This window comes from Amia ocellicauda, chromosome 13 (assembly GCF_036373705.1).
Source record: "Amia ocellicauda isolate fAmiCal2 chromosome 13, fAmiCal2.hap1, whole genome shotgun sequence".
NCBI classification, from domain to species: Eukaryota; Metazoa; Chordata; class Actinopteri; order Amiiformes; family Amiidae; genus Amia; species Amia ocellicauda.
The window spans coordinates 22652445-22671754 of NC_089862.1; the positions used below are offsets into that span (position 1 = coordinate 22652445).

The following is a 19310-nucleotide window of genomic DNA, read 5'->3' on the forward strand; positions in this document are numbered from 1 at the left end:
GTTTGAAAGCAAAGTTTGTCTCCACGCGCGTGTCAATCTCACAGACACTGCAGACAGCGTGGCGCCGGCAGATGTACGTAGGGGACCCACTCAGATGTGCACAGATCCCTCAAATTCAATCGGATTTCTTTGCAAATAGGCTTGTTTTGTTCAGAACATCCTATTGATTAATCCAGTGTATGTTATGTTTAATATTTGATGTTTTATTAAACACAAGGAAGTTCAGATCTAATTATATAAAATAGTTATGTGTCAGTGCACTATACAGAGTATTTACTTCCTGACGTTCTGAGCTCTGCATTGGCACGTGTTGCTTCTACCGAAACGGTCTGCTTTCAGAAGGTCAGATTCAGATTTTTCTTTTTTTTTTATTCTGACTCCGATCAAATAAGCCCCCCTTTCTGAGTGCACCAAAAGCTTAAGAGGTGAAGGTTGTTTTTAGTCAGTTTACATATTGCTTTGGTTTTTATTTATTTTTTATCTTGTATGTCCGAAATAGTGTTAGTTTTTTTATAGTGTTATTTTTGTTTGTGAATGAAAACTGACACATTTTTGCCACACTAAAGACCATTAAGGTGAATATGTTATTGCAAATTACTCTTGGGATATTTACTAAATGTATAATTATATGCATTTTTGTGTCTGCAGCTAGTACACTCTTTTGTCAAAAACCTACTAAAGCAAGAATGCAAGCCATCTTTTGCCAGGAAAGCAATGATTGCACAGTTCAGTGATTCCAGCCAAGTCAACGACTACTTTGTTACGAAGAACACAAATTTTATGGAGACAATGTTTAAATACCCTCCTCCATTTGGGTTTAAAAACATGCGGAGCCGACTACTGGATGTTCTGAGCCTTCTTCCTAGCCCTGCCAAGGAGCAGGACTCTAAGCCCTGTCGACGCTGTGCAGTGATCGGGAATGGAGGAATACTGCGTGGCCTGGAGCTGGGAACCCTGATAGACCAGTTTGATGTGGTTATCAGGTGAGCACTCAGAGCTTAGTAAACTGAACAAAGCAAATGAAAATCCTAATATCCACAACGGATCAATTTTGTAGCATTTAATGAAGACAGAAATTACAACATGTACAACATTGAATGGGATTGGTTACTGCCATATCCAGTACTGGCAGTTTATTCTTAGACTATTTTATAACTCCACAAACACCACATCAGATGCCTAATTTGTTAACATTTTGTATTAAACCGCCTCAGCAATTAAAATGACACTCAAGAGGAGAAGTAAAGCAAGAAAATAATACTAGAACATCAGGTTCAAATGTAGTAATGCGGTGTGTTTTTTTGTTAGCACTTGGTTTCTGGCATGGACTCACAAGTGTTGTCTTTCAGATCTCCTGTAGAAGGTAATTGAGAGTCAATGGGCCTTCATGCATGGTATCCTACCACTGAGTTCATTTTTACTCCTCTGTGTGATTCCAGATTGAACAGTGGCCCTGTGCGTAAATTCAGTAAAGACGTTGGCAACAAAACAACCATTAGGATGAGTTATCCTGAGGGATGCCCGGTGTTGTGGCAGGATATTGACCCTGATGTACTGTTCGTGGCAGTGGTCTTCAAATCAGTGGATTTCAGCTGGCTGAAAGCAATGATAAACAAGCAGAGAGTGGTGAGTCGCAAAGGACCTCTTTTTATTCCTGATTTTTCTTCTCTTCCATCGGTATTTTTAAAGTGTAACTCCCGCCATTTCTAAAATCACAGTTTTATGCGTCTTCATGTTATAGTGTATAAGATGTATATCACTCTTCCAGATCAACTTATAAAAATAACTGTCAATGTCAACCTCAAACCTACATGTTTACACTTTGTCCAGATGTGTAGTGTTGTAAAATCCTGGATAGCGCAAAAATTGCACAAAGAATTTCTAATGTGGTTTTTTTCTTAAGAGTTGCAGAAAATAACATGAGACTCGGTGTGTGGGAGAAGGTTGATTCTTTATTCACGCAGCTGCAGGCGAGCCTGACCTGAGACGTTTCCTCTGACAGACTCAACAATTCAAAGTTACATTTTGTATTGTATGGGTTGTGTACAAGCCAGAAAAGACAGTTATTTCCTTCTTGATTGGTGCAAACAAGCTTACTAAGCAAATTGTAACTAATTGGCAAGAGACATTTAAATGACTTACTACATAGACTATGAATGAATAACCTCTTGGTCAAGGATGCAAGTTTTGATAAACAACAAGGTCAAAAGAGTTGCAGAGAAACAGAGTCTTCTTTAAAACTCTAGGAATGTGAAATGTATCTAGAAATGTTAACTTTAGTTTACAATTATGATCTGCTATTGTAAAGTAGAAAACAATGATGCCATCTTGAATTTGTTTTTCAAGCATTTGGCGGTGCTGGCAGATTGTCAAGTGGGGAGGGGTTTAGCCGTAGCAAACGAGAGCAGGGGGTGGACCATGTGCACTTGTGCTTTAAAGTTTGTTGTTTGTGTTGCCATTCACACATTTGTTTAGCCAGACGGCCACGACCATGACATTCTAACACTAGGCTGAATTGATAATAGTTTCCGAGGGCAAGACAAATCTGGTGATTGCTTAGTTTTTGTGCTATCCAGGATGTTATGACATGACTCATCCAAATCTGAAGTTTTACATTTTTAAAAGTTACTTATTTGATAGACTCGATCTGTAATAGTGGTAAACACTATTATACAGTATAATTATATACCATGTTTGTATTTATACTCATGCAAACATATGTGTATATGTACATATATATACTGATTATAATACAGCACTTTTGCTTAAAGTATTTTGTACTTATTGTGTTACTGCTCTTTTGTAATGCTTTACAATGTTTCTCATGTAAACTGTAAGTCACCCTGGATAAGGGTATCGGCTAAGAACTAATGTAATATAGAAATAAGGCAATAAATCAGAAGTAAAGGTTTATTATTTTTATATGCTTAACACCAACAAACTGAACATAACACCGTAATCTCGTCTTCTCTCTAGTCCTTTTGGGATTGGATTTTTTTTTGGCAGAGAGTACCTGAACATGTCCCCATAGCTGCCTCACAGTTTCGAATCCTGAACCCTGAAATCATCAGACAGACCGCACTGGACCTGCTTCACTTCCCAGCTCCAGAGCCCAAGTTCTGGGGATGGTCCCAGGTATATCTGACAAAGCTAATCATGTATTCGACCGCATCACGTTGGGCGATTTCAGTGTTGTTCCTTCTATTTGCAGAATCACATTAGCATTCCTAACCACTTTCTCTTTAAAGATTATCTAACAAGTAGATGTACACATTAGGCAAGTGGTAAGAATTCATGTGCTATTAATAAAAAAATTAAGAAAATTGAGGTATGCCATATGACACAGTCAAAGGACACTGCTTTTTTTAACAATGATTCTAGTCAAACACCAGGTAAACTCATAAGCTTATTCCTTCTACAGTCAAACTAATCATACAGTGCAAATGGTCCCTAAGACTATTTAAGCAGTTCTTTAACCGTAACTCGACATCTAAATAATAGACAAATAAGGCAGTGATCAGTCTGGATATCAATTATAATACAGATTTTGCATTGATGAGCTTAGAAAAGCATTAAACAATGCAAAAGAACATATCAATTTGTGCAAGAACAAGACTTATTGTGTTAGATTTAATGAAATAATTTTTGTACTTCCCAAACGGAAAATCAATTTAATCTCTCAGTGTTTCTAAACTAACATGTCTAAAACGCAGCTGCCATCTGCCCAGCATCTTACTACTCCTCCTCTGGTTTCTGTGTAGAAGGTGCCGACCCTGGGAATTAGCGCCTTGAATCTGGCTACTTACCTGTGTGATGAGGTTAGCCTGGCTGGCTTTGGGTACAACATGAGCCAGCCGAGTGCCCCGCTGCACTACTTTGAGAACATGCTCATGGACGCCATGAAAAAGGAGAAGATGCACAACGTGGACACCGAGAGGGCCTTCCTCACTGGCCTGGCTGAGGCCGGCATCATCACGGACCTCACTGGAGGCATTCACTGCAGCTTTTGTCAAAATGGCAGCTAACAGAGCGGGACTCTTCTAGCACTTCATTGCAGTTCAGAAGTATCGTTTGTTCACAACTGTAATTATTCTAATTTATTGTTATTTTTACAGGCCAATTTACTTTTTTAATTTAATTGTAAAATATGGTTCTCGCTGTCAGTAGTTCTAAGTACTGTGAACTGAGCTGCTGCTTCTGTGATCTGCAGCTATAGGAGTCCATTGGTTATGTGTTTTATTACCTCCTCATTGATTTTTAAACATTTAATGGATTGTTTTAATATTTAAAAGAACTTGTATGTTTTCATTCTAGAACAGTTCATGTTTTTAGGTTTATGATAATTGTGGAAGAGCTCATTTATTTCAGTGCAACTTGTGGAAGACACTTACTACTGAAAGTCATAGAATAATTCTGAAAGCATTTTTCATCCATTAAATTGTGATTAATGCTGTAAGATTCCTCTAGCATGGTTTTACCTCACAGTATAACAAAAACTTTAATCTTACAAAAGACACATTTTTAACTTCTGCAGAAAATAGTGACTTCATGTTTGACTTGGTACTATTGTGTGGGAGATGTTATCTGTCTGTGCTGTAAGCAATAATGGAGTAGCCCACATCATTGTAAGTTTGATTCAATTAATAAGCCCCCTCCTCTCTCAATTAACCCAATGTATTTTCATGCAATATCTGAGTATAGAAACCTCAGAGTTCCATTATAACCTTTAACTGCAAAGCATTTGTCAACTATGATTACACATTATTGCACCACAGGTAGTTTAATCTGATTTGTAAATAGGTGTTTTGTTACAATGTGTGGTAAAGTTAATGGCACATAAGATTGATTGATTTAATATTTTGAAGGATATGTAAATGGCTATTAACAAAGTATGTCTTCAGGCTGACCTAATTTTAATTGGCATTTTCCTTTTTTATTTTATTACTCTGACCTATATCACAAAATATAACCGATATTTACTTCTGAAAGGTGTTTTACCATCACTTGATGATTTGGTGATCTTGATAATTAACATAAGAAATTCTGCAATGTTTTGGTTAAGTTCATCACTCTCTCTACCCGTTTTATATCTATTACCCCATTCACACTGAAACAAATGCTGGCTATTTGGTGGCATTTTGTTGCTGCCGAGGTCTGTGTGAATGCTGATGTCGAAATGCAGGCATAAACCCAATTTTCCACCTCAGGACCTAGTCTAAATGCCAGCAATTTTCTGCCAATGGGTGTGTGTGAATCTATCAGGAAAACGAATGCCGGCAAATGATGCATCACATCCTTGCGTTGTCGACGCAGTGCGTCGGCTAACTGCGTTTTGACCACAACACAACAAGGTTAAGCCTCCAGGAACTTGACCAGGAACTTGTGACCGTAATGAAAAACGGACCGGGTCACTAGAAATGGCGGAGGTAGAAAACAATCTAGTCGCAGCAATTCTGAGTGTTGTATGTAATTGACTATTGTCATGCATATGTCTGAAGTTATATACCAATTAATCATGAAAAATAGAATGTATACAGGCAAAACATGTTTGACTGCATTACAGTGTACACTGACGGTAGTTTGTTTAGAGTTATTTAATTTGATTGATCAGAAATGTCAAACTTTAAAATTAAAATTAAATAAGTTTTGAGAAATCAATCAATTGCAGATCTGCACACCCAGATTTAGGTCATGCTTTTATTCTCATTTACTTTTGTTGATTTACCTTTACTGAAGTACATGAAGTCTGAAAAACACATCCCTCGAGGAAAGAAACCTGAATTAAAATTATTAATGTTAACAAAGGCTTTTGTTTTTCTGTGCACAACAAATTCTGGTTGCACACACGTTGTGAATCTAGTTTTTAGAAGTTGGTCTGTTGTACCATCCCAGAATAAGCTCAGAATAAGAATAACGTTTTATCCTTTTTAAGAAAGAAGACGAGACGCAGAGAACAAAAAGTAGCAGGGCAACAAATGAAACAGCCAGGCAATCGGGAGACCTAGCAGTCCAGCACAGAAATGACCAGTGAAGCAATTAATGCATCAGTCAGTCAGTCAGTAAGAAATTTAATTGCATCATCACAGGTGAAATGCTATGAAATCAGTCGTGCAGTTTAGGAGTAGTGCATAAAATGAGTTAACCAAAATATCTGTTCCCCCGCACACTCTGCCATTGTTGTGTTTTGCAATAAGCACAAATCATTTGCATTTTTACAAGATTGGCATTGAGTATATTTCAGAAAAAGTAAAAGACAAAAGGTGCTAGCATCAGCATGCCACGTGAGCATTCTCCCTTCCCTTTACTGTTGTGAAAAAACAACACGATGTACATCCGTTCCTCAAGGGAAGGTTTGGAACACAGCCTGTGACGAATGCAGGCGCACAAAGTAGTAGTATGGCTAAACTAAAAGAAAAGAAAATGAAGTTAGATTACCTTCGGCGCACACTGCAGGAGATATTGTAGAAGTGGAAATTGAAACATGGATACTTTTTGTCCGAAAAGAAAATGTTTACATTGAAATACTTAAATTAAGTGTAAGGGGATTTATTGGAACACACTGGATATAGATGTTTCGTCTGGTGGAGCATGTTTCTTTATAGTGTAGAAATAGAACAACAAACAAAACCACTCCGCCACCCCCATATAGACCTTTTATATATAGGCTTAATCGTTTTCTTTTTTTACTAAGAAATCCGTTATTTAATTATAATGTTGCAGTGTTTCCTTTTAAATTGTTTCTGTTAATACAATTTAAAAAAAGTCTATGCTGTAATCCAGTCAACATACATTTTAAAATGCCTACAAGCCTATATCAACAAAACTATTTTTGACATTACACTTGCAAATAAAGCAAATATTATGCTAAATATAAGGCCTACACTAGGTATACACTTGCTATAAATGCATTTGTAAGAGAATTTCGATATGCTTGGTTGTTTAGTCGATCTAAATAAATAGTTGAACTGAAGACTCATAGGTCAATTGTCTTCTCTTTTAAGATTCTTTTTAGAGGGAAGATGCGGTCAAGTCACAGATGTGCAATAATCATTTATTTGTGACAAAATAGGAAACTAATATCATTCAATTATATTACTGAAAATAAGTAATATAAAGCATCTGGTGGATTACAGTAAGAAACAGATAATATCCGGTTACTCCTTTCTCCTCACAGAACATCTCGGGTCAATCTGATCATGTAGGCAATGGTGTGTCTCTCTCCCTCTTCTCTCCTGCTCTTTCTTGTGGTTTTCTCTTCTTCTTGAACTCCTTGAACAGTGAAGAGAGCTAAACTTCTCTTTCTTTTCCTTTTATAAGGTTTCCTTCCAACCAATCGCCTTTTGCTACCACCATGAGTTGGGTCCTTTATGCTAATGTTATTTAGAAGTGGGGGCCCTTTGGAATTTGGCTAGGAGCCAATCAGAGGACAGGTCCCTTTTGGTCTCTGGACACATAGATAAGGTTACCAGGGGCTACCAGGAAACTAGATAAAAGGAAGGAAGTCTGTTTCCTCTACCGAACCAGATTGTATTTTTCTATGGGAATTTCTATCCTTTCTAACAAATAATAATAATCTTACATATTGATGATTAAACCAAACATATTTTGCAGGCACTACAGACATCTGAGAATCATGGGGTCGAACCTGGCTACTTGATTCTAATGTTAGAAGGTACAGGTATTCAGGATCACCTGACACGTGAATGTATAATAGGGATCAGCGTGTACATGAGCTCGTTACAGGTGATGTAAGCCCTCTGTGAAATCGGCACAGTGATATGTTTCCCGTGTCGGGGGACCTGGTGTTTTGGTTATAATTGATATAATTATAATTTGGGATAATTGCTGTACTGGGTGGAGCTGTGAGGTGCATGGTTCACATCCCAAGTGGGGATGCTCCCAGCACTACATGCTATACATATCACAGTGCAATCAGTCCCTGCATAGCTGGGCGCCTTTCTTGTTGGAGATGTGTGGAAGATGGAAGATGTGCCCCTTACTGTATTTGAAGTAGGAATTCAAACATTCTATATGTGTGTTGTACATGTTTGTTATGGACAGGTTCGTCCACAATGTGTACACCCAAAAGACTGGGAAAGCTTGAAAGAGGGTATGGATTATGGTTGTTGCCCTGACAAATATATTGGTAAATGTGCAGATAAGTATTTAGCTGTTGTGATGCAGTTAAAAACATTATTTTGTAAAAGCTTATACTTCATTTGATTTCAAAATCAATCAATCAATGTGGGAACATTTCTGTCATGTTTATTATTTATTTATTGGCAGACGCCCTTATCCAAGGTTTACAGAAGTTTGTGTCATCGGTGACGTACATGGATTGTAGTTCTCTGATGGAAAGGGTCTGGGTTGTCATCTTGAATTTCTGCTGCAGTTTTCCACAGAGAATATTCTCTCAAGGTAAACCATTATATTGACTAATCCAGTGACCTCAAAAAGGAAAAAGTGTAATCGCATTTGTTTAATATGTTGCTTAAATATTATGTTATTCAGTATATTTGTGTTTATACTTGTCATAACTGGACATTTACTTGCTACTCTTTAAAACCTGCTTTATTTTTTACTGTCACTTTCATTGTCTTATTTGATTTTACTTATTTGAATCTAGGTGAATTAATGCTGTCTTATGTTGAATGAAGTTATAATTGTATGTATTTCTAATTTGCCTTCCATTTTCTAGTTCTAATGAATAAAGTATCATATTGCCGCCTTCTAAACTGTTGCTGTCTTCATTTTTTTTATGTTTTCTTATGAATCAAACCGAGGTATCGTGATGCTATCCTTTCAGTCCTGATCCCCATTTGGTTACTGGTTTTGGTAACTATCCTCTAATATGACTTCCAGTTATCATTGTGCTGTTGCAATTGGTGGGATTCCTGTTGTCCCAGAGTTTCCTGTGACTTTGTGAATGTTTTATGTTCCCAACTCCATCTCTGCTGAAAGTTATACCTGCTGTATTTGACATTTTAGGGGAAATGTACCTGAATATACTATTGAACTAATATGCCTTTTTGGGGGTATAATAATGTCCTTCTTACCAACCTAAATGTAGGCTAACAGTTATTGGGAAGTAATGCAAATTAGTCATGGCTGAAAGTGTAATGCAATTTACTTTTACATGTGATCTATCTAAACAATAATAATAGTAGGGAATAATAATCATGGGGGTGTACATAAGGATGCTATGTTAAATCTGCTTTATCTGAAATGTATTTTAGGTGTAACCATTAGCGGTGAATGTATTGCGTTACCTGTGTCACATTAAATAGTGACATTTGGCTAAACCCGTCTGTTGAAGTCACTTGCCATGTAATGCATCTCTGTTTTACCGATGCCTGAAATTGTTTTGAATTGTTATTTCTTAATTTCTCACACACTTAAAAACACATACATACAATGAACAATGAACCTTAAAAAATGTAATCGTTTGGAAGTGAAGAGGTTAAAGGAAACCTAGAATACAAGACAATGCGTTTTATTATACACTGAAGCACAAAACAGTACAAGTTGCACTCTGGTGAAGGAATAAAATAAAATGTTAGGATCCTAAGCATGTAAGAGGTAATTAGGTTAGGTTAGGTTTACAGAGACTCTTCTCGTAATTTGCAGCTGCTTCACGTAGCCAGAGGGGCATTTAGACTTGCATCATCCTTTCCAAAGTAATTAATTCTTCCAAGGTGCGTAGTAGGGAAATGTGACTGGATGCAATTGGATTAGTTTAGAGTTATACATTTGTTTTGCTCTTTATTTTCCCTGGTCTCCCAATATGTGATTACAACATCAAGCATTTTACAGTGCTACTGAAATCTGTTATCTGGTTGATGAAATACAAAAATCTTTCAAAGTTTGTTTAAAATAAATTAAAAAAAACTTCTAAGAGCACCAACCAACAAAAGAGCATTAGCAGAATTATATTTTTCCCCTCTAGGTAGCAGTTATTTTAGTTTTGTTACTACTGTAATTTGGTTCCTTCTCTGTCTCTCACTGTGACCATGCAGTCTACAGACCCAGACTTCCCCTTCCCTTCTCTTACAGCCTTGTCATGCACTCGACATGAGACTGGAAGGGTCTGTTTGCCTGCTGTTTACTAAAGTCAAGTCTCTGTAATGTGTGCCGCACTCATTTAGAGTTCACCTGAATTATTTGTCAGTCTTGTTAGATCAGCAGAAATCCCCCCCCCCCCCCCCCCATTTAATTTTATATGATTTGGTTTTGTTTTTATAATACATAATGTGTGGTACAAATGAAGTTGCCATTTGTTTTAGTTTTGTTTCTTTATGAAGTAATGGATAAATCATATATAAATATACAAATGACTGGTAATGAAAATGAAACCAATTCAGTGGTGGCTTTTGAAGATAGTTGCTCATGGTCTTGCTAAACTCTTTCTTTCAGCCTTTAATCTAATGCTAGAAAAGCTGACTACTGATTGTGGTTGTGTTTTCTGTGTGTCCTTTTTCATGCAAAGGAAGTGATTAGCAGTGTGACTTCACTTGCAACATGAAAACAGGTTTCTCAAATGAGATCTTAAGTTGTTGGACTCCTCTTGTAAGTATGTACCAGATGATCGACATGTGGGCCTCTCAGATCTTTGGATAGATTTTGATGATTTGGCATAAGGATGCAATTCAGAAAATAAATGTATATTGGCATGCGTTACATCAGAGAGAATTACACTAAAATCAACAGCGTATGCATCTACAGTTTTGAACTGAAATTGAACTGAGTGTTTACTCTCTTCAGCATCCTTTCACTTTCAAAATATATAACCTTTCTCTCACATCACATTGTTGAACTCATACAGTGAGGGGAAAAAAGTATTTGATCCCCTGCTGATTTTGTACGTTTGCCCACTGACAAAGAAATGATCAGTCTATAATTTTAATGGTAGGTGTATTTTAACAGTGAGAGACAGAATAACAACAAAAAAATCCAGAAAAACACATTTCAAAAAAGTTATACATTGATTTGCATGTTAATGAGGGAAATAAGTATTTGATCCCCTATCAATCAGCAAGATTTCTGGCTCCCAGGTGTCTTTTATACAGGTAACGAGCTGAGAAACTCTCTTAAAGGGAGTGCTCCTAATCTCAGCTCGGTACCTGTATAAAAGACACCTGTCCACAGAAGCAATCAATCAATCAGATTCCAAACTCTCCACCATGGCCAAGACCAAAGAGCTGTCCAAGGATGTCAGGGACAAGATTGTAGACCTACACAAGGCTGGAATGGGCTACAAGACCATCGCCAAGCAGCTTGGTGAGAAGGTGACAACAGTTGGTGCGATTATTCGCAAATGGAAGAAACACAAAATAACTGTCAGTCTCCCTCGGTCTGGGGCTCCATGCAAGATCTCACCTCGTGGAGTTTCAATGATCATGAGAACGGTGAGGAATCAGCCCAGAACTACACGGGAGGATCTTGCTAATGATCTCAAGGCAGCTGGGACCATAGTCACCAAGAAAACAATTGGTAACACACTACGCCGTGAAGGACTGAAATCCTGCCCGCAAGGTCCCCCTGCTCAAGAAAGCACATGTACAGGCCCGTCTGAAGTTTGCCAATGAACATCTGAATGATTCAGAGCAGAACTGGGTGAAAGTGTTGTGGTCAGATGAGACCAAAATCGAGCTCTTTGGCATCAACTCAACTCGCCGTGTTTGGAGGAGGAGGAATGACCCCAAGAACACCATCCCCACCGTCAAACATGGAGGTGGAAACATTATGCTTTGGGGGTGTTTTTCTGCTAAAGGGACAGGACAACTGCACCGCATCAAAGGGACGATGGACGGGGCCATGTACCGTCAAATCATGGGTGAGAACCTCCTTCCCTCAGCCAGGGCATTGAAAATGGGTCGTGGATGGGTATTCCAGCATGACAATGACCCAAAACACACAGCCAAGGCAACAAAGGAGTGGCTCAAGAAGAAGCACATTAAGGTCCTGGAGTGGCCTAGCCAGTCTCCAGACCTTAATCCCATAGACAATCTGTGGAGGGAGCTGAAGGTTCGAGTTGCCAAACGTCAGCCTCGAAACCTTAATGACTTGGAGAGGATCTGCAAAGAGGAGTGGGACAAAATCCCTCCTGAGATGTGTGCAAACCTGGTGGCCAACTGCAAGAAACGTCTGACCTCTGTGATTGCCAACAAGGGTTTTGCCACCAAGTACTAAGTCGAAGGGGTCAAATACTTATTTCCCTCATTAACATGCAAATCAATGTATAACTTTTTTTAAATGCATTTTTCTGGATTTTTTTGTTGTTATTCTGTCTCTCACTGTTAAAATACACCTACCATTAAAATTATAGACTGATCATTTCTTTGTCAGTGGGCAAACGTACAAAATCAGCAGGGGATCAAATACTTTTTTCCCCCCACTGTATGTCCCATACAGGAGAACATCTCTTCACTGAACAATAATTTAGCAAATTATTGTATATTGAGACTATGAGCGGTCTTCTGGATGGAGATGCATCTCACCGGATCACCTCCGGAGATTAGAATTTGGAAATATGCAAATGCACACAGTCTGTCACGGTTTGCTTAAAAAAAGTGAAAGTATATAAGCCTATCCAGTCCTACACATCTGGAAACATGCTTACTATTAGATCAGTTAACTCCTTTTAGATGTTCATTCCAAGTTTTACAACTTCAGTTTGTTTTATTTCCCTTTCCAAAAAGAAAAGGAAACTTAAAAAAAACACCACGCGGTATCAATATTGTGACAAAAGACCTGAGGATTCTTGACCAAGAAGAACTTTCATGCGAGTTATAATTCAAAACACCTGTAAAGCAGCATTTACACACACTGTATAAATTACAAGAACCTATGCACTTTAAAGCATAATGCATAAAAGCAATGGCTTGCATATCAGTGTATGAGAAACTGGTTTGGAAGAGCACATTTCAAAAAGATTATAAGATATATAACACTTTAAAGGGGAGCCAGTAACAAACCAATTCCTTTCAAACTCACATCTCAATTTGGTTATATAAAAAATGTATAAAAAAAAACATTCTCTGTATCTCAAAGACACACACATGCAAGTATTTCCATGGTTGAAATTCAAGCTAGGACCTTGCTCGGATCAAGTTAATCGTGTTACTACCAAATTACTTCCCTGTGCCAAGGTTGACCCTGCAGGGAATCACACTGGATGCCAGGGAATTATTTATATGAATGAGGTCATGATTGGCAGAGTCGCAGCTTCAGTCTGATTTGTGAAACCTCTATTGTGTTTCTATGGATTTTACTTTAATTTGGTTGGTTGTTTGATTGTTGTTGTTTTTTGACGCCGCGGGACTAAAAGGCTTATCAGCAGGCCACGAACCTCACTTGGTTTATTCAGCGCTCTGAACCACAATTAGTCCCCATTGAGATTTAGGCATTTGTTGGTTCCAGCAGAGCGGGTTTCCTTAATGAAATGGCTCAGAATGCTGGTCATTATTCAGCACTGGAGTCGCTGGTGCTTGGCTTGATGACACGTTCCCATTCACTGTGTCTTCCTGGCAGGGGGAGTGAAACCCAGTCTCGGTGGCTGTCGGAGAGGGGGAGGCTCAAGCCACAGTGCTGTCTGGAAAGTCAGGGGGACCCATGGTAGTACTGTTGCCAAGGTACCCATTCTCCCATGGTTTCTACATCAGACTGGTTTGGTCTTATTGCTGATTGAGAATCGGAAATAAGATAATGACGCACATGACAAGAGTAGACATGTTTGTGCTGGTCTTTAGGTTATTCCTGTTATCATGTTCACTTGACTCTTCTATCTGTATGCTGATGTGCTGAGTGCTCTCTCTGTTACAAGATAACGATTGAAGATAGTAATTGCATGCTTTCCTGGAAAGGAAGAAGCAGTTTTACATTTTTTAAGAAAAAAAAAAGTAGTCTGTCTGACATGGTGATAAATGAATAAGTAACCTCAGTAGACTGACATTCATGCATTTTGGAGATCTTTATTTTGCATATTATTTCTGTGTATCTCTGAATATTTATTTTGTAATTTTTCAGAAGAGTACAGAGTACAGTACAGTATAACTGATATAACTGATATAACCTGGGTAATAGTAAAGGTCTGAGGATCTGTTGTGGTTATGTGTGAAGAAAACGGTTAACTTTTCTCTCCCCCACACCTTCCTGTTAAGATGGTGTGACATCTCTTATGTGACCTGAACATGTTGTCACTCAGAAAAAAAAAACCACTAGCAGGGCGGATACTTTTATACGCTTCGTGGGATTATAGATCTATTTAGCTTTACATTCCTTTTTTGTTGTTGTTGTACATTTATATTTAAGAGCATACAGTACATTTGCCAGCAGATGGCGCCGAGTTTATGTCCAGTTTCATCCAGTAATTTGACTCCAAGGCACATGAAACTCAGGCATTATTTTTCACAGCTGCTAAGGTAACTACATTTGTAAAGCGATGTAGCTCAATGGATGTTTTTAAAACTACATTTGTTTCTGCTGTTTTTATTTTATAATCGGACAGAGGTCCTTTACTAGGACAGTATCCTAAATGTACATTTATATTTAGACAGAGAAAGGAATGATTGTTTCAGCTTTATTTAAAAACACTTTCACAAAGCATAATACATTGCTACCTTTAAGTTATTGAACACTTTAAAATCTTATTTCTTTTATTTTATTTTAATTATTAATACATATTTTGTGGGGGGGAGGGGTGTTAAAATAAATACTTAAATCCCATTTCCTCATATTGTTACAATAGTAACAGCACATTTAATCTCTAATGATTTATAATTTTAATTTAACACAATACTTAATTAATTTATATATACATAATGGTTCCCATTTGTAATGTTCATTTGAATTAACAATCAATTCACCAGTCACTGGCAATAAATAATATTATGTACTGCCATTGACTGGAGAATTTAATCTCCAGTGGAACACAGTATAACTACAAAATATTCCAGGGTTTTTTTTGGTTTTTTTTTGTTCTTTTTTTGGAACAGAAGACAAGTTTTTATTTTTTAGGTTTTTCCACAAAACAGTAAAGTTAAATTCACTGCCTATGAAACACAGATTGATTCCCGGCTGTGCATGCTTTTAATTTGTGCAGCATTTTTTTCCGACAGACAGAAGTTGTATATACAGGATACTAGTATTTCCTCTCCGGCTCCAGCCCCAATTTGAAGGATTGTAAAAGACTGAACTGGTTCCAGTTTTGAGGGCTTAGCATTGGTTTCTTGCAAGCGGCAGACAAAAACAGCCCACACATTGACTGACAGTGTGTGGTAAACGTCCCTGACACGACCAGCTTTTTCATACAGGCTTTATTTTCCAGGATGATTTCTCTGAGACATTCCACTTTACCTTATTATGACAATTCGTGCCGTTCATAATCTTTGCTGTTAATTGAAAACAGGGCTAATAATCTAGCATTGATTTGGTTAGGTGTACTTTATTCATCATTCAGTTATACATCTCATGCACTAACTAGAGCCAGGCAGTATTTATTAAAAACAAAGAAAGGCAAAAGCTGCCTCAAATTGACTTTAACGCTTTATGGTACCATAGGGTGTCATTGATTAGTGTCAAGATAATGAAGAAGAGAAATCTTCTAACCTTAGACTGTTTTCAGTCATATTTCGGTGTCCACTGCGTTCCACAGTGACAAATATGAAATAAATTCCACTGGATATGAAATTCACTTTTAAATATCAACCCCTAATTGATACCAGTTGTTTGGTACTATCCTGCATCTGCTTCAAGCAAACTCATACAAACATAATCTTACGAACATCATTGGATCCTGATGATGACCTCATGCCTTTCTCATCCATAACAAAACCAAACCTATGGCCTGGCTCTGGTTTTCCCAGTCATGTCTTTTGTTAATTTAGGGAGAATAAATATGCTTTAAGCACTTTCATTTTTCAATTCCCTTTCTAATGCTCTACCAGCCTGACCTCAATCTGTCCCTTTAAAATATCTCAGAGTCTTTACAGAACAATCCCAGGACTGAAAAACGATGTGCTTATATGAACAGGTTAAAATAACTGAATAACTTTAGCTTGGAATACAGAAGGCTTCCGTGAGACTCCAGCTGACTATTGGGAATTTTCAGGATCCTGAAAGCGACTCATGAAGCCAAACCAAGCTGCTCCTGGAAACTCAGCTACGAAACGGGGACAGGCTTCCTACTTTTTGGGGGTAGAGATTGCTGCATGAGGGGCTGCTTGCTTCCCAACTACCCACCAACCCCGAAGGTCAAAATATAACCCCTGGACAGTAAACAGTGGTTCTCTTTGGTGTATTTAAACAGAAGAAGACGATTAGCCAGTGAAGCGGAATGTACTTTGGACTTGATCAGCGCCAGAATGACAGAACACACTGCCAAAGGACTGTGTTTGTTGATGTAGTGATATTCACTGCAGCTTCATGGGAATATTGCAGTGGCGGGGTCAGTGCTGGTGTCTAACAGAATTACCAGGTCAAACATGGGCCGCAGTACATGGGCATGTGTCACATGACAAATCTTAAATAATAAGTTACATTTTACTATTCTTTTTCTAGCTACAGAGCCCTATATGGTGTAACAAGGATTCTGAATCCGCAGGGACACTGTGCATCATAGACATAGGGAATTGTTGGATGTACCTTTATCAAGAAAAGACCTCACTGCAACAAAGGTCTGTTTTTATGTTTTAACAGCGTGAGAGCGCACTGATGAAGAAAAATTCCACAGGACTAAAGTGAAGGAATCTTACACCATCATTCCAGAGGAACCTCTACAGTCAAGACTGTCTGGTTTTGCTGATGGAATCGGAAAAAACATGTAGGCTTCGTTGCACTTCTCCTGAAAGGATGTATTGTTGAAATATCTGACGCGATGAACAAACGCAGCATTTCTCCTTGGAGAGAGCAAAAAACTAAGCCTTCCTGTACGTATATTTCATTTAAAATAAATAATAGGTTGGAGTTTATAAGAGATAAAAAGTTGGCAGAAAGGAACTTTTTCTGAGTGAGTTTTGCAGAGACATGTGAAATAGATGAAGATCTCAAGTAGCAGGGGAAAGCCAAGAAACAGTCACTTCTGCTTATTTTGCTTTCTCAGTCTGGTTTATAAGAGTGTGCATTCACCCTTTCTCTCCACGCCGAACGCCGAATCCCTGGTGACAGATGTCCTGGAGCCGGGCTGCAGAGCTCCTCCACAGACTACACATGGACACAGACAAGCATTCCTCATGATAGAATCAAGGACAGATGACGGGGAAACGACACTGGGCTGATAGCAAGAATGTTCAGAGTGGAGGACTGAGGGGGGAAAAGGAGGTCACCTCAAACCAGAATCTGAAATAAAACAAGAAGGGCAATGCATTACTTAATTTTCATTGGGATTTGGGAGGTGATTGATGATGCTTCCAAGTGGATCCTCTTCTAATAGGATGGGTCCAAAACATGGAGAAGACCAGCTTGAATCCAGACTGTGCCACTTTCCACCTGTGGCTAGGACTCTCCAATTACAGGGGGCTGATGAAAGACTTAAGTAGTACTGTCTGTCCCAGTGACCTGACAAACACACTTTTGTTTTTTTTATGGGTGCGTAAACTGGACTGGAAAGCAAGTATCCGCATCAAAATCTGCATTTAAAAACATAACCGTGTGTGTACAGTGGAAGTGAGAGGTGTTGTTGGTTGTCCCTTTATTTTCCATGTATGGAATTGAGCATTGTTTCAGAATCTCCCCACCCCCCCCCCCCACACATACACACACACTGGGCGGTCAGGTTGAGCGTTGACGAGGAGATTTTTTCCAACTTGTCTTTGGTTGGGAGCCAGAGCGACAATTGTTCTAGCAGCTTGGAATGTTGCGGACCTCTGGAATTCCGCTGCATTGTTCTAAATCCCACACCCTCCAGTCATAAATGTGTTTTTTTCTGTGCCAAATGAGGACAACAGGTTTAATAATTAATAAACACAGGAAACTTCTCAGTACTCCTTGTGCCGACTTCAAAACCATTCCGCAAGTCGCCACAGTGGGGGCCGCAGCAACTTGAGATCTGTTATATGAATCCGAATGATGTGATGAAGTGGCAGGAAAAGTATGACAGATAATCACATTTCTGGTACTTCTTCTGTAGCAAATCTTCTAAAATTGCAATTCATTCAAGCATTTCTCCTTTTTAGGACAAATGTGTCCAAAATAAACTGCTTTTACGGCACGATAGTTATGTAGGATATTGACACATCTTGTAGAATACGTGGGAGAGAAGACAATCCCTGGTTTCACCACACATCTCTGACTTCCTTCCCAGGTGAAAATCGTCATCGACTTGAACTTCTTGTGGTTGGTGTCCCTCTGCCTTTCTCATCTCGGCTGTTTTCTGCTCCTGTCTTGCATCACTGACTCCAGGCTTTCAAATTACATAATCCTGTTCTTTTGCAAATCCTTTTAATTGTTTTGCTTGTAAGGCACTATCCAAGTACAAACAAAAGGGTTGTTTTATTTAATTTTGTTGTGTTTCTCTTTTCAGTTAACTCAGCAGCTCTGGGAACAGCAGAAACACATGCATGGACTAGCCTATGACCTACATGTGTACCCAGTGGTCCTGGCCAGGCATAGGGGGCCTCCGTTCTGTAACCTTTGGACAACCCTGGTCCAGAGGGTGTATTGTGACAATAGCCATCAATGATACAGCGTATTGAACAAAGGCACTCCTACAGATGGATGTTGGAAGTGTGAAAACAGGTGATTGCCTCTCTCCTAAAGTAGCTCTATTTAAATGCCTTGTCATCAGCAAACTGCCACCTGGCTGCACTAATGCTTTTTCCATCCTCTGCTCCTGTTGCCGTTCAGAGCCTTTGAAGCCTCTGGTCCCAATTTTCCGGTGAAGTTATTCAGGAAGAGTCTAATTATCTCCCTGTGTTATTGCACGGGGTCTCCAGGCCACCTAACAAACAGGCAGCAGCTATTAACCAGGCGTCAGCTACTGAGCGCAGACACTCTCTGCCAGCTGCCCCACTTATAAACACCCCCAGTGTCACAGCGTTGAAAAAACAATGTTTGTGGTTACACTGTGCTGGTTACCAATTGCTTATGCAACTATGGGCTATTTTTATTGGGACCAACCTGTCCCAGTCGCAGGATATAAAACTTGTTCAAAATACATTTCCATGCCAAATCCTATTGTTCTGTGGAAAATATTTAAAGCTTAGTGTCAGGTCCGTTGATCTGACGGGTACAATGGGGTTGTATTAACGTCCCTGGATCAGGAGGTTTGTGAGGCATGCTGTGGAAGCTGATTCACTGGGAGCCCTTCAAAAAAC

At 38.8% G+C, this 19310-nt stretch overlaps 1 protein-coding gene across 4 annotated transcripts in view; it reads left to right on the plus strand.

Moving 5' to 3' along the window:
- st3gal5 (ST3 beta-galactoside alpha-2,3-sialyltransferase 5) overlaps positions 1-8235 on the plus strand; it is a 42828-nt gene extending 34593 nt beyond the window's left edge. For 3 of the 4 annotated variants that reach the window (XM_066720189.1, XM_066720191.1, XM_066720192.1), the window contains 4 exons: positions 649-983; positions 1440-1626; positions 2977-3135; positions 3762-8235. In XM_066720189.1, coding sequence (XP_066576286.1) covers positions 649-983; positions 1440-1626; positions 2977-3135; positions 3762-4025 — 945 coding nt within the window. In that variant the 3' untranslated portion in view covers positions 4026-8235. The remainder of the gene's footprint in view (positions 1-648; positions 984-1439; positions 1627-2976; positions 3136-3761) is intronic. The other variant, XM_066720190.1, reaches the window with a different exon arrangement.
- Positions 8236-19310: the final 11075 nt, after the last annotated feature.